General features: G+C 50.1%; 1 protein-coding gene across 1 annotated transcript in view; it reads left to right on the forward strand.

The window, feature by feature from the left end:
- The window catches only part of LOC117441047 (uncharacterized), a 31,872-nt gene extending 19,397 nt beyond the window's left edge, over nucleotides 1-12,475 (forward strand). Inside the window, exons 12-13 of the mRNA XM_071202150.1 lie at nucleotides 4,600-4,717; nucleotides 11,447-12,475. Of these exons, the coding sequence (XP_071058251.1) occupies nucleotides 4,600-4,717; nucleotides 11,447-12,063 (735 nt within the window). The 3' untranslated portion in view covers nucleotides 12,064-12,475. The remainder of the gene's footprint in view (nucleotides 1-4,599; nucleotides 4,718-11,446) is intronic.
- Nucleotides 12,476-14,834: the final 2,359 nt, after the last annotated feature.

Raw genomic sequence — 14,834 nt, forward strand, 5'->3', positions numbered from 1 at the left:
CTCCCAGCTGGGGACCTCACTCTTTAGTGTCCCCTGGTCTCCCAGCTGGGGACCTCACTCTTTAGTGTCCCCTGGTCTCCCAGCTGGGGGCCTCACTCTTTAGTGTCCCCTGGTCTCCCAGCTTTGTGCGTCACTCTTTAGTGTCCCCTGGTCTCCCAGCTGGGGGCCTCACTCTTTAGTGTCCCCTGGTCTCCCAGCTGTGTACCTCACTCTTTAGTGTCCCCTGGTCTCCCAGCTGTGTGCATCACTCTTTAGTGTCCCCTGGTCTCCAGCTTTGTGCCTCACTCTTTAGTGTCCCCTGGTCTCCCAGCTGTGTGCATCACTCTTTAGTGTCCCCTGGTCTCCAGCTTTGTGCCTCACTCTTTAGTGTCCCCTGGTCTCCCAGCTGGGGGCCTCACTCTTTAGTGTCCCCTGGTCTCCCAGCTGTGTGCGTCACTCTTTAGTGTCCCCTGGTCTCCCAGCTGGGGGCCTCACTCTTTAGTGTCCCCTGGTCTCCCAGCTGGGGGCCTCACTCTTTAGTGTCCCCTGGTCTCCCAGCTGGGGGCCTCACTCTTTAGTGTCCCCTGGTCTCCCAGCTGGGGGCCTCACTCTTTAGTGTCCCCTGGTCTCCCAGCTGTGTGCGTCACTCTTTAGTGTCCCCTGGTCTCCCAGCTGTGTGCGTCACTCTTTAGTGTCCCCTGGTCTCCAGCTGTGTGCGTCACTCTTTAGTGTCCCCTGGTCTCCAGCTGTGTGCGTCACTCTTTAGTGTCCCCTGGTCTCCCAGCTGTGTGCGTCACTCTTTAGTGTCCCCTGGTCTCCCAGCTGTGTGCGTCACTCTTTAGTGTCCCCTGGTCTCCCAGCTGTGTGCGTCACTCTTTAGTGTCCCCTGGTCTCCCAGCTGTGTGCGTCACTCTTTAGTGTCCCCTGGTCTCCAGCTGTGTGCGTCACTCTTTAGTGTCCCCTGGTCTCCAGCTGTGTGCGTCACTCTTTAGTGTCCCCTGGTCTCCCAGCTGTGTGCCTCACTCTTTAGTGTCCCCTAGTCTCCCAGCTGTGTGCGTCACTCTTTAGTGTCCCCTGGTCTCCCAGCTGTGTGCGTCACTCTTTAGTGTCCCCTGGTCTCCCAGCTGTGTGCCTCACTCTTTAGTGTCCCCTGGTCTCCAGCTGTGTGCGTCTCTCTTTAGTGTCCCCTGGTCTCCCAGCTGTGTGCCTCACTCTTTAGTGTCCCCTAGTCTCCCAGCTGTGTGCGTCACTCTTTAGTGTCCCCTGGTCTCCCAGCTGTGTGCGTCACTCTTTAGTGTCCCCTGGTCTCCCAGCTGTGTGCGTCACTCTTTAGTGTCCCCTGGTCTCCCAGCTGGGGGCCTCACTCTTTAGTGTCCCCTGGTCTCCCAGCTGTGTGCGTCACTCTTTAGTGTCCCCTGGTCTCCCAGCTGGGGGCCTCACTCTTTAGTGTCCCCTGGTCTCCAGCTGTGTGCCTCACTCTTTAGTGTCCCCTGGTCTCCCAGCTGGGGGCCTCACTCTTTAGTGTCCCCTGGTCTCCCAGCTGGGGGCCTCACTCTTTAGTGTCCCCTGGTCTCCCAGCTGGGGGCCTCACTCTTTAGTGTCCCCTGGTCTCCCAGCTGGGGGCCTCACTCTTTAGTGTCCCCTGGTCTCCCAGCTGTGTGCGTCACTCTTTAGTGTCCCCTGGTCTCCAGCTGTGTGCGTCACTCTTTAGTGTCCCCTGGTCTCCCAGCTGTGTGCCTCACTCTTTAGTGTCCCCTAGTCTCCCAGCTGTGTGCGTCACTCTTTAGTGTCCCCTGGTCTCCCAGCTGTGTGCGTCACTCTTTAGTGTCCCCTGGTCTCCCAGCTGTGTGCGTCACTCTTTAGTGTCCCCTGGTCTCCCAGCTGTGTGCGTCACTCTTTAGTGTCCCCTGGTCTCCCAGCTGTGTGCGTCACTCTTTAGTGTCCCCTGGTCTCCAGCTGTGTGCCTCACTCTTTAGTGTCCCCTGGTCTCCCAGCTGTGTGCGTCACTCTTTAGTGTCCCCTGGTCTCCCAGCTGGGGGCCTCACTCTTTAGTGTCCCCTGGTCTCCCAGCTGTGTGCGTCACTCTTTAGTGTCCCCTGGTCTCCCAGCTGGGGGCCTCACTCTTTAGTGTCCCCTGGTCTCCAGCTGTGTGCCTCACTCTTTAGTGTCCCCTGGTCTCCCAGCTGGGGGCCTCACTCTTTAGTGTCCCCTGGTCTCCCAGCTGGGGGCCTCACTCTTTAGTGTCCCCTGGTCTCCCAGCTGGGGGCCTCACTCTTTAGTGTCCCCTGGTCTCCCAGCTGTGTGCGTCACTCTTTAGTGTCCCCTGGTCTCCAGCTGTGTGCCTCACTCTTTAGTGTCCCCTGGTCTCCCAGCTGTGTGCGTCACTCTTTAGTGTCCCCTGGTCTCCCAGCTGGGGGCCTCACTCTTTAGTGTCCCCTGGTCTCCCAGCTGTGTGCGTCACTCTTTAGTGTCCCCTGGTCTCCAGCTGTGTGCCTCACTCTTTAGTGTCCCCTGGTCTCCCAGCTGGGGGCCTCACTCTTTAGTGTCCCCTGGTCTCCCAGCTGGGGGCCTCACTCTTTAGTGTCCCCTGGTCTCCCAGCTGTGTGCGTCACTCTTTAGTGTCCCCTGGTCTCCCAACTGTGTGCGTCACTCTTTAGTGTCCCCTGGTCTCCCAGCTGGGGGCCTCACTCTTTAGTGTCCCCTGGTCTCCCAGCTGTGTGCGTCACTCTTTAGTGTCCCCTGGTCTCCAGCTGTGTGCCTCACTCTTTAGTGTCCCCTGGTCTCCCAGCTGTGTGCGTCACTCTTTAGTGTCCCCTGGTCTCCCAGCTGGGGGCCTCACTCTTTAGTGTCCCCTGGTCTCCCAGCTGTGTGCGTCACTCTTTAGTGTCCCCTGGTCTCCCAGCTGGGGGCCTCACTCTTTAGTGTCCCCTGGTCTCCAGCTGTGTGCCTCACTCTTTAGTGTCCCCTGGTCTCCCAGCTGGGGGCCTCACTCTTTAGTGTCCCCTGGTCTCCCAGCTGGGGGCCTCACTCTTTAGTGTCCCCTGGTCTCCCAGCTGTGTGCGTCACTCTTTAGTGTCCCCTGGTCTCCCAACTGTGTGCGTCACTCTTTAGTGTCCCCTGGTCTCCCAGCTGTGTGCGTCACTCTTTAGTGTCCCCTGGTCTCCCAGCTGTGTGCGTCACTCTTTAGTGTCCCCTGGTCTCCCAACTGTGTGCGTCACTCTTTAGTGTCCCCTGGTCTCCCGGCTGTGTGCGTCACTCTTTAGTGTCCCCTGGTCTCCCGGCTGTGTGCGTCACTCTTTAGTGTCCCCTGGTCTCCCGGCTGTGTGCGTCTCTCTTTAGTGTCCCCTGGTCTCCCGGCTGTGTGCGTCACTCTTTAGTGTCCCCTGGTCTCCCAGCTGTGTGCGTCACTCTTTAGTGTCCCCTGGTCTCCAGCTGTGTGCCTCACTCTTTAGTGTCCCCTGGTCTCCCAGCTGTGTGCGTCACTCTTTAGTGTCCCCTGGTCTCCCAGCTGGGGGCCTCACTCTTTAGTGTCCCCTGGTCTCCCAGCTGTGTGCGTCACTCTTTAGTGTCCCCTGGTCTCCCAGCTGGGGGCCTCACTCTTTAGTGTCCCCTGGTCTCCAGCTGTGTGCCTCACTCTTTAGTGTCCCCTGGTCTCCCAGCTGGGGGCCTCACTCTTTAGTGTCCCCTGGTCTCCCAGCTGGGGGCCTCACTCTTTAGTGTCCCCTGGTCTCCCAGCTGTGTGCGTCACTCTTTAGTGTCCCCTGGTCTCCAGCTGTGTGCCTCACTCTTTAGTGTCCCCTGGTCTCCCAGCTGTGTGCGTCACTCTTTAGTGTCCCCTGGTCTCCCAGCTGGGGGCCTCACTCTTTAGTGTCCCCTGGTCTCCCAGCTGTGTGCGTCACTCTTTAGTGTCCCCTGGTCTCCCAGCTGGGGGCCTCACTCTTTAGTGTCCCCTGGTCTCCAGCTGTGTGCCTCACTCTTTAGTGTCCCCTGGTCTCCCAGCTGGGGGCCTCACTCTTTAGTGTCCCCTGGTCTCCCAGCTGGGGGCCTCACTCTTTAGTGTCCCCTGGTCTCCCAGCTGTGTGCGTCACTCTTTAGTGTCCCCTGGTCTCCCAACTGTGTGCGTCACTCTTTAGTGTCCCCTGGTCTCCCGGCTGTGTGCGTCACTCTTTAGTGTCCCCTGGTCTCCCAACTGTGTGCGTCACTCTTTAGTGTCCCCTGGTCTCCCAGCTGTGTGCGTCACTCTTTAGTGTCCCCTGGTCTCCCAGCTGTGTGCGTCACTCTTTAGTGTCCCCTGGTCTCCCAACTGTGTGCGTCACTCTTTAGTGTCCCCTGGTCTCCCAGCTGTGTGCGTCACTCTTTAGTGTCCCCTGGTCTCCCAACTGTGTGCATCACTCTTTAGTGTCCCCTGGTCTCCCGGCTGTGTGCGTCACTCTTTAGTGTCCCCTGGTCTCCCGGCTGTGTGCGTCACTCTTTAGTGTCCCCTGGTCTCCGTTGCGTTTCGAGCTTCTTGCAGCGATTCGTTTATGGACTTCTTAAATATAGGAACCTTCAAAATGATGCAAGACGACCGTGTTTCCGCGACCAAGCTACCGTTCTAAGAGTTGTTTGCTTGTGTTGCAGCTGGATTCGTACAGCAAGAGGCTTTCGGAGAAGCGGGATCAGCACTACAAGGACTGGCTCGTCCACAAGAAAGAGTGCATGGAACAGCGGCTTCTTGGTCAGAAACGCAGATTTATTGGTAAAATGTTAATAACCTGGATCTAAAGTGTACATACGATTAATAATAAGATTAATAATTCCTTATATTTATTATAGCGCTTTTCCAGATGCTCAAAGCGCTTCACAAGTACACATTAGTATCATACATGTACTGTGGACAATACCCACAGGAGCAGGTTCAGGTGAATGTCTCGCCCAAGGACACAACGGCCTGACGCAGTGGCGGCAGGAGCGGGTTTCGAACTGGAGTTCCCCAGCACCCCCTTGATCTGATGATCAGACGCACCGACCACTGCGCCACCCGTCCAGACAACGGGACAACTAAGATTAGCAAGTCTTAGTTTACCCCTGTGTGAGAGACAGGTCTAATGTGATGTTTGCTCCTCAGTCCGGCTTGTCTTTCTGGCACCGTAGACTCCCCCGCGGTAGCCAGGGATTTTCCTTTCGTCTTTTTGATAGAAGTCAATAACAGATTTTTTCTTGGAAATGGCTTTTTTCCTCGCATCTCCCGTGCTCTCCCTGTAGCACCACCAGAAGCCTCAACCCGTCTGTACGTTACCTAGACCTGGTAGGGCCCGTTACCAGGCGTGTTGGTGAAAGGTCCGTCCGGAGACTCTAGTCCTTAAAGGGGACCTATCATGCAAAATGCACTCTTGTACGTCTTTTATAATAATAATAATAATAATAAGAATACATTTTATTTTTAGGCGCCTTTCATGACACCCAAGGACACCGTACCATTTAAAAAAAAAAAAAAAAAAACACTAAATAAATCAAATAAAAGCTAAGAGGCAACAGAACAAGATAAAAACCCAAACAGGAAGTCGTGGAGGAGACAGTGAAGAGGACGCAGATGAAACATATAATGGGGAGCACTACAGTGAGGAAGCAGATTTGAACGGGTGGGTTTTTAATTGGGATTTGAATAAGGTGATTGTGTCTGACACGAGTCAGTCGGTGTTCCAGGGAACTGTGTCAGACAACACAACCCTCTCTCTTTTCCTCCGTACCCACATCTCTAAAAAAGGGGCTGCAACGGATCTGATCAAAACTGATCCAGATGTTAACACTTTACTGACGTCAGTAAAGTGGCGCTACGGCTATTGGTCAACTCTCCGCCTATCAGTGGAATGGGAGGTTGGGCCACGGCCGGCCATTGCCGCTCGAAAGCGCTGGAGACGCTGTAGTACATATGCCAGGCCTGTAAGTGGCGCTGTAGTCTGCCACAAAAGCAGCGGAGAAGACTTCCCTTGCATGGTTGCCCTTCTGTTTATTCTCCGCTGTGGCTCTCTCTCTCCCTCCCCGAGGCGAGCGTTTGCGCCTCCTGCTTTAAAACAAATGAATAATGACCCTATATAATCATACGTACGGGATAATGTGCAGCGACGCGGTCATTATGGGGAAAAGAGCACCGACAGGCCGATCAGGAGCCCGACGCGAGGCGGAGGGATCTAGATCGGCATGAAGGCACATCATCCCGCTTATTACACGGACACATTCTCAACAAAGTCACGACATGACTCCCAATATTAATTGAAATGATTTTATTGATTTAAAAAGAGTTTTATGTATTGATTTAAATTGACATGCATCCGCTAAGAAAAGTAGTCCGTTGTTACCGTTTGAACTACGTAGCAACGGCAGGAAGTGCTTCCATAGCGCTTTTGAGGATCTTTCTGATCACAGATTTGAAAACATCGTTGCTTGCATTAACAGTAGCACACTGCATGATGTCAGACCGTGGAGAGCATCTAGATATCCTGCCCTGATGCCAGAGGAACTGCACACTGAGTATGTGTCGCCGTCTGATGTCTGCGTCTGGACCGCTGCGTAACAAGGAGGGTTTCTGCCCGTTACTTCTCTTCTTACTTCTATAAGAATAAAACACGGAGGACGGAGATCTCTTTTTCTCCCCCTCTTCTCTCCGCTGCAGCCCAGCAGCTGATCTCAGCACGCTCCCCTCTCCTGCAGGGGGGCGTGGCCAGCTACAGGGGCGTGGCCAGCTACAGGGGCGTGGCCAGCTACAGGGGTGTGGTCAGCTGCAGGGGCGTGGTCAGCTACAGGGGCGTGGTCAGCTGCAGGGGGCGTGGTCAGCTGCAGGGGGCGTGGTCAGCTGCAGCTCACAGAATCAGCCCCCTGCAAAAACAGGTCTGGAAAGAGCAAATAGAGCGAAATGAGGCATGGCTAAAATGCAGGAAACCTATATTTATATACTTTATATCGGTACGGCCCTACAATATATTGTTCAGATATAGCATGATAGGTCACCTTTAAGTCAAATCCCCCCGTACTGAGCAACTGGCGCCCCGATATCAGTCTGGATTCTGAAGCTCTACCAAATCGGCCTGCATCCAAACAGGAAGGAAGTGTTTGATTTGCTGCCTGGGCCGAATGCGACGTAAGGGAAGACATATCCACGCCGTTCGATGCTAATAAAATAAAAACCGCAAGAACGCAGGATGTGGCGCGAGAGAAGACCAACGCGGTAGCAGAGAAAAACAATTGCTGTGTTTCAGTTCTGATAACTACCGTTTACTATACACGATGCACCTACTTGCATATGGCTATGTCTTGAATTCACTTTGCATTGAGCAGTTGCTGTCGGTAGGGTCTGCTGCTATAGTTAGCTGCCGGTCCCTCAAGCCCACAGGAAGTGAGCCAGACGTTGATGCACATTTTGGTAGTGGAAAAACGGGCCCAAATATACTTTTCCATTGACTTACATCGGGGAAAGAGACGTCTGTAAATCAGCGGATAATCATTAGGGTGTAGAACGTGCTAAAAGTAGGGCTGCTCGATTCTGGCAAAAATCATAATCTCGATTATTTGGGTCAATAATTGTAATTGCGATTATTAAATGCGATTATTCATTGACTTTGAAAACATCCATTTATTGGAGAAAGAAAATGTGAACAGTATGTTTTTAACAGTTGATTACCCTGAACTTTATAATTCGACTGAAAAACCAAAAAAAAAAAAAAAGTATTTAAAAAAAAAAATTCTCGTTTTATTTCGATTACGTTGTTTTCGTAATCGTTGCAAGCCATAATCGTAATCGCGATTAAAATACGTTTAATTGAGCAGCCCTAGCTAGAAGCCAAATGAAATAGTTATTAACGACAAATGTCTTGCGCTCCTATTGGCTAGCGCTCCAACACATTGTACTTGATAGGCTAAGGGGCGGGACATCTGTAAGCAGTTGACCAATCACAGCCTCAGGGTCCAGAGGGTCCAAACACGGGATGATTCACAGATTTCAGAGAAGACGGTAACTGCCATTTCAAAGTTGTAAAATGTGCTAAAAGCTGAATCCAGAGTCTCGCGTCCATTGAGCACCGTGCGTGTTCTCAAAGTAACCTGCAAACCATCCCAGTGTTCGATGTGTTATTCAAACCAGCCAGCGTGTAAACGACGAGGGCAGATTGAGACACAGCAAACGGCCGTTCTCCGCTGCACTCGGTAACCACTGGTTCCTCCAACGATCAAGAGAAGAAGCCGACAAACTGCCATCCCAGCTCCACCAGTAACAGCTGCACGTATCACCAGGTATCTACATCCCAGCACAGTCAGATCGCCAGAGGTTAAGATAGAGATGTAATTATAAGTATTTTCAACACTTACTTTAGCTAGCTCACAATGCTACAGCTAATGGATTAGTAAGCATTACTTCCAGGCCTCACCTGTCCTGGAGCTGTTGCTCACTGATCTGATTAAGCGGCGGTTCCTCGCTGCTAGAGAGTTTAGTTTTCCAGATGTTTAACGTTGTATTATCTACAGACTCGTGCGCCACTCATCCACTGTACAGGATATTGATTGTGCTTTGAGGCGAGACATAGTAAAGCTGTTCAGGGTAAGTCAAGTTTGCTCAGCTCTGTTTGCGTGAAAGTGAGGTTTTACCAGAAGACCCAGAAGGTCTACTGGTCCGTGTTACAACGCCACTTATAGCCTGAACATGAAGCTAGTATTTTAAATGTTAAAATGAGTTATTTGGATATCTGGATGTTTATTTACTGCATTGTTTTGAGCTCAAGTCCAAGGAACGGCTGGTCCACTCACCGTTATCCGGTAAGGCGTCTCGGCTGTAAAGAGCTGCAGGATGAGTCTGAACACCCGGAAAGGCTTAGCATCTATCCTGAGATACGGTCGGAGGTTAACACGAGAGATTTCAACGTTTTGTTCCTCCACCTAAAACCCGTCAGTAAATCAGGCTGCTAACGAGTGTTGTCAGTTAGATTTGAGATTATTATATCTGCGACAGTAAATGCTTGTGTTGTTCAGAACATGCTAAATAATGTTAGGTATCTCTGTGTCCACGTTAGCCGTGTGGTTGTGAAAGTTTAGCCCAAATAACAGCTAACGTCCTCATGTATTACCCTGACCTAGCTTGTCCAGGTTAGCTCAGGAAGCTAACGTAGAGCATTTAGCTCAGAGCTCATGGATATATGATGTTATGGTAATGACCCGAGTATTCGTAAGGTTCTCTAGACGCTGCAGCTCTTGTCTGAGCTACATCTATTCACTTTCAATCCGTGTATGCTTAGTCTCTAACTGTGAAGCAGCACGTATGAACCCCCCTTTCCTTTCAGTGCGAGCCTCTACGTTAGCTCAGGAAGCTAATGTAGGGAGCTTTTGACATTTGAGGGTCAGCTGGATCGTTAGCTTTGGCAATTTTGGGCACGACTTACTGTCTTAGTCTGTCAACAAACTGGTAAGTATCTCTATACGTAACATTATGGCTGTGAGGGAGTGGACGTCACAGGGCCCGGTCCACCTTGAGTCAGTGTGCAGGTTCTATACATTCTGCATGTCCCTTATTGTTTTGGATGGACAGCAGCTGGTAGATATTTACTGCTGCAGGTACTTTAGATGGCCGCGCTGTCCCACAATGCACTGCGATTCCCATTTTATTTATCTGTGGCTTCTGTCTAGCCTTTCTGAAGCTAATGTTAGCTAACGTAGAGAGGATTTGTGAGCGCTTGATGCTAAAACAAAGTGGACAGAGGCTTCGTCCCTGTTTGAAATGTAGAACCTGAAATGTATAACAATGCTAGCAGCTGTTAGCGGTCCTGCTAGCCTCGAGGACTGTCATTCTTGCTTCTGTTTTAGTTCTCTGACTGCATCACCCAAACGCCCGACACGCCGCTCACCTCTGCGCATTTCACCGCGAGTCGTCTTCTCGCTAACCGGCCGCTCAGGCGAAGGCGTGACGGAGCTTCAGCTCGCTCGTCCTGGCAGGGAACAGGAACCAGTAACCACTTGTTATTCCAATGCTAACTATGGAGGAGCTTCAGGTTAAATGCACATCATTATTTACCGCCATTAACGGCCTTCTTACAGCCTTGTTATTGTTTTATTTTGAAAATCAAGTTATTTTATCCAGATTCACTTCCTGTTCCTTTCTGGAGGAGGTCGAGAAGAGTTCTTGATATGAAGCGTAACATGCGTATTCGGTGTGAACTGTAGCTAGGGACGCGATGTGCGGCTCTTCAGACGCTCAGCGGGTTTTATTTTGAAACTACTCAGAAGGTTTTGAAGCAGGAAGTGTTGTGTGTTGACGGTCAAGGTAGGTGATGATTTCCATCTTCTTTCAGCTTTTATAATATTCATTCATTGTGAAGTCACTGAAACATGACGGGAGCTTAGAGAGACGCGATCTGTAGGACGCGTCTCTCTTAACGCAGTTTCATTCACTTAGTCAATAGAGTGAGGATCGATCAGTGAACCAGAGACATCGTAGAGGCCCCGAGGCGGGGTCAGAGTCCACCCCGTCTTATCTCAGCTATTCCTTTCTGTGAACGAAACCCAATGAAATAGTTATTCGGTTCTATTGGCTAGCGCTCCAACACATTATAGGCTAAGGGGGCGGGACATCTGTATGCTGGTTGACCAATCAGAGCAGAGCAGGGATCTCTGTGAGGCCGGCCTGAAGGCACCGGGGGTCCAAACCCAACCACGGGATGGTTTACAGAGGACAGAGAAGACGGGAACTCCTTCAGCCTCAGGGTTTCTGCTCAGACCTGAGAACAGAGTATAGTTTCTACATCTTGCCGTTTGGTGTAAAACACGTCATTGTCCAGGAGCAGGCCCGGCTGACCTCACGTGTTAGAGGCTCTGACCTCACGTGTTAGAGGCTCTGACCTCACGTGTTAGAGGCTCTGACCTCACGTGTTAGAGGCTCTGACCTCACGTGTTAGAGGCTCTGACCTCACGTGTTAGAGGCTCTGACCTCACGTGTTAGAGGCTCTGACCTCACGTGTTAGAGGCTCTGACCTCACGTGTTAGAGGCTCTGACCTCACGTGTTAGAGGCTCTGACCTCACGTGTTAGAGGCTCTGACCTCACGTGTTAGAGGCTCTGACCTCACGTGTTAGAGGCTCTGACCTCACGTGTTAGAGGCTCTGACCTCACGTGTTAGAGGCTCTGACCTCACGTGTTAGAGGCTCTGACCTCACGTGTTAGAGGCTCTGACCTCACGTGTTAGAGGCTCTGACCTGTGGGGAGGCACAGCTGACCTTCATTAACTGAGCTATGAAAGTTCAGGTTGTTAATGTTTCGTAAACGCAGAGTTCATTCCGGTGATCAGAATGTGTCTTCAGCACTGAAACAGGAAGCCGTCGTTATGCTGTGGTTCTCTGCTCTCCAGACCACATGTGGCGGTTTGTGGCCCCTGCTTTAGTCTCTGTCATGGGTCAGCTGTACCCCCCCCTGCCCTCCTCAGAGACTCACAGTGTGATGTTTTGCCCCCTCAGGCCGCCCCGGCGTGGACCCGAAGAGCGACCCGAAGAACGTGTGGATCTGCGGACACTCTCTGGTTTACTGGGCCGAGTCCCGGGCCAAGTCCCCTGAGGTGGGCATGCAGCTGGGCATGGACCCCAGCCGGGTGACGGTGGGCTGGAAGGGGACGCAGGGCATGACCTGGGCCCAGCTGCTGCCCATGTTGCACCAGCTGAAAGTCACCTGGCCGAACCCCGACGTGCTCATCATGCACCTGGGGGGCAACGACCTGAGCACCGACGCCCCCACGGACTTGCTGGCCTCCGTGAGGAAGGACCTGACCTCCATGAGGAGCATCTTCCCCTCCTGCCTGCTGGTCTGGTCCTATATCTTACCCCGCAGGGTGTGGCGTCACTCGGCCGACAGCCAGGAGGTGGACCTGGTCCGATGTACCGTCAATAGGCGGATCCACAGCATCGTGTCGGAGCTGGGCGGCGCCTCGATGACGCACGAAAACATCCGCTGCGGCACCAACACCGGGCTGTACCGCGCCGACGGGGTGCATCTGTCGCCCAAAGGCATCGACGTGTTCAACCTCAACCTGCAGGACTTCCTGGAGCGCTGGGAGGCGGACCTTACCGAGAAGAGCTGAGGCCCCGCCCCCTTCCTGGAGCGCTGGGAGGCGGACCTTACCGAGAAGAGCTGAGGCCCCGCCCCCTTCCTGGAGCGCTGGAAAGCGGAGCTTACCGAAAAGAGCTGAGGCCCCGCCCCCTCCCTGGAGCGCTGGCAGGAGGAGCTTACCGATAAGAGCTGAGGCCCCGCCCCTTTCTGTTTCTGGGTCATAAAGCTGGATTTTAGTTTCAGCGCGAGGACTTTCAGGACTCCGTCTTTAGAGCATGAAACGCCGTTTGTCTCGGCCTCTCTTTAAACCCACTTGTTGTATTTCTAAACGTGTTCATGTTCGTCCTGACAGAGTAGTTGTGACTGCAGGTAAGACTTCCTTTATTCTTCATCTCGTGACGACTTGTGTTTCTGGTAACAAAATAATAAAGATATTGATTTCAGTGTTTGGTGCTTTTATTTAATCGTCCTAGCGACATGTTGAACATCCTGCTTCTTTCAGTCATAAACTCATCTTTCATCTGGAGCTACAGTCGTGTTTCTGCTTTGACAACATGACACACAAGGTCATGATAAAACTTTATTTAAAACCCTCTGCAGACGGAAGACAGTCCGTCACTGACAGGTAAGTCTCTCACGGGGGGGGGGGACCATAGATATATATAAACACTAGATGACTCACCCGCGCTGCTGGCCAATGGAGACCGACGTTGCCACTTGGCCGCCATCTTGCTACAGGCAGTGCTCTCATTCATAACATTATGGTTTACTATTTAAATAACCATAGCTTGCTCAATTTTCAACCGATTTTCAAACGGTTTGGTTTTTTATAAACATCAAAGATGTAGTTATGATACTGCATACTTATAATCATGGACTTTCATATGAAAATAACATTAATCAGATAAAGCAATAGCTATACACACAAGGTATTTATATTAAATATTTGCCGGTCTATATATTTCCATTTATTTTATTATATTGTTAATATTTAAAATAAATTATAAAATTAAAATACATTTATATTTTATATATAAGAATCGGTATCATGTTACCACTCTGTAAACCAAGAGTTGTTAATTGAGCAATGCCTTAGCTTGAAGAACAGGGACACAACTAATGACAATAGCATATGTTGGTATATTATTTAGATATTCACACCTTTATCAGAAGAACCAAACCAACATAAAATGTGCTCACAGACAGGCCAGTTCTGTCTAATTTATCACAATTATTTTTGACATGAGATCTTCATATCATCCTAGTTTTGTATTTAGTTTCTAGATTTGTAAACAAATCCAGAACCTTTGAAATATGTTATTGAAAAAAGACCAAGAATAATATAAACTACCATGTGTCCTTTTATGTCCTTCTGTAGTCCATTTGTGGTTTGTCTCGTCTCACCCCGGCTGATATATCACAAAATCCACTGTTTAAATTGTTCCCTATATTGCCCCTATGCAATATAGGGAACAATTTAAACATAAACTATCCTATGTGTTATGAAAGGCGGCCCCCCAAAATAAATGTATTATTATTATTAAGAAGAACAACTTGGTGTGGAGGGGATGTAGGGAGCAGGTGGGGAGAGATGGGGCTTCAAGGTTCAAGGTTATTTGTTTTAAATGTGTCTTGGAGATAAGGACCAGCTGCACACAATAAAATACAGTATACCACAAAACCAAAAAGACACACGGTGACACATGGCACACCAACAATCAATCATCGTCCAGCCTCAGCTTTGGTATTCTTTCACAACCATGTTATGGGTTTATTAGACTGAGCAAACATAAACATATGTGGGGAACATAGTGCTGCGTCTCCTGTCTGGTCAAATTCCTCACTCCTGAAGTGCTCACTGCAGAGTCCTGTCACAGGAAACAAAACCGTCCCTTCTTTGGGCGAGTTCCCACTGCCTCCTCCTCTCTTTGGTTTTGGGAAACCTTAAAAACATGAGAGAGGTAGCCAGATATATAAATGATTGTCAACATGTTCCTCCCTTCTTTCCTTTAACATTAAGGGTAGGACAAAAACACACACCGAAATTATCATATTTTTGGTATGTATGCATGTATGTATAGCCTACTTTAAGAATAAGACAACCACACTAAGAGTAATAAAAAAGGTGTCCAATAGAAACATTAAATAATTGTGTAAAGAAATTGTAGCAACATATTCTAAAGAGGCTGGGTCAACAACAATCTTGCAATACTATTATCTCACATCGCCCCACTGATCCTGTGTAGCAGGACTTGTAATGTACATACATCCACTAAGTAATTAACGATTATCCTAATTTTAGTCATAATATTGTCATATCTTACACGTGAAAGGTGATCCCACGGGTTCTTGTTTCCAGACTGCGGTGATTGGAGCATCCGTAGGCTGCACACAAGTCCGGCATAGTCAGGTACTTCTGTAAACACAAAGCCAGCAAATTCCTGTATCATAATGCAAGATGTTTTTAACAAGCCAAACCACGTGGAAGAAATCATGTGTAACTTAAGTTGTGTTGAAAAGAAAGAGCAGTTCTGCCTCTCCCACTGGTGGAAAGTTGCTACTGCGGTCAAGCCAGCCTCCACTTGGGAAAACACAGTCAAGCCAGCCCGCACGTGATATTGGGGTGCGCGAATATTAGAAGCATTACGGTAAAATCCCAGCGCTTACTCGGTCAATAACAAAAGCACCTATAAAAACAAACCAAACATATTAAATTAAGAAATATGTACTATATAATGTGATCAATAATTATTTAAAACAAACTACGTATAACTACCACGAGTAAATGTAAAATGTAAGGAG

The sequence above is a fragment of the Pseudochaenichthys georgianus genome, unplaced genomic scaffold (assembly GCF_902827115.2).
Source record: "Pseudochaenichthys georgianus unplaced genomic scaffold, fPseGeo1.2 scaffold_1428_arrow_ctg1, whole genome shotgun sequence".
In the NCBI taxonomy this organism is placed as follows: Eukaryota; Metazoa; Chordata; class Actinopteri; order Perciformes; family Channichthyidae; genus Pseudochaenichthys; species Pseudochaenichthys georgianus.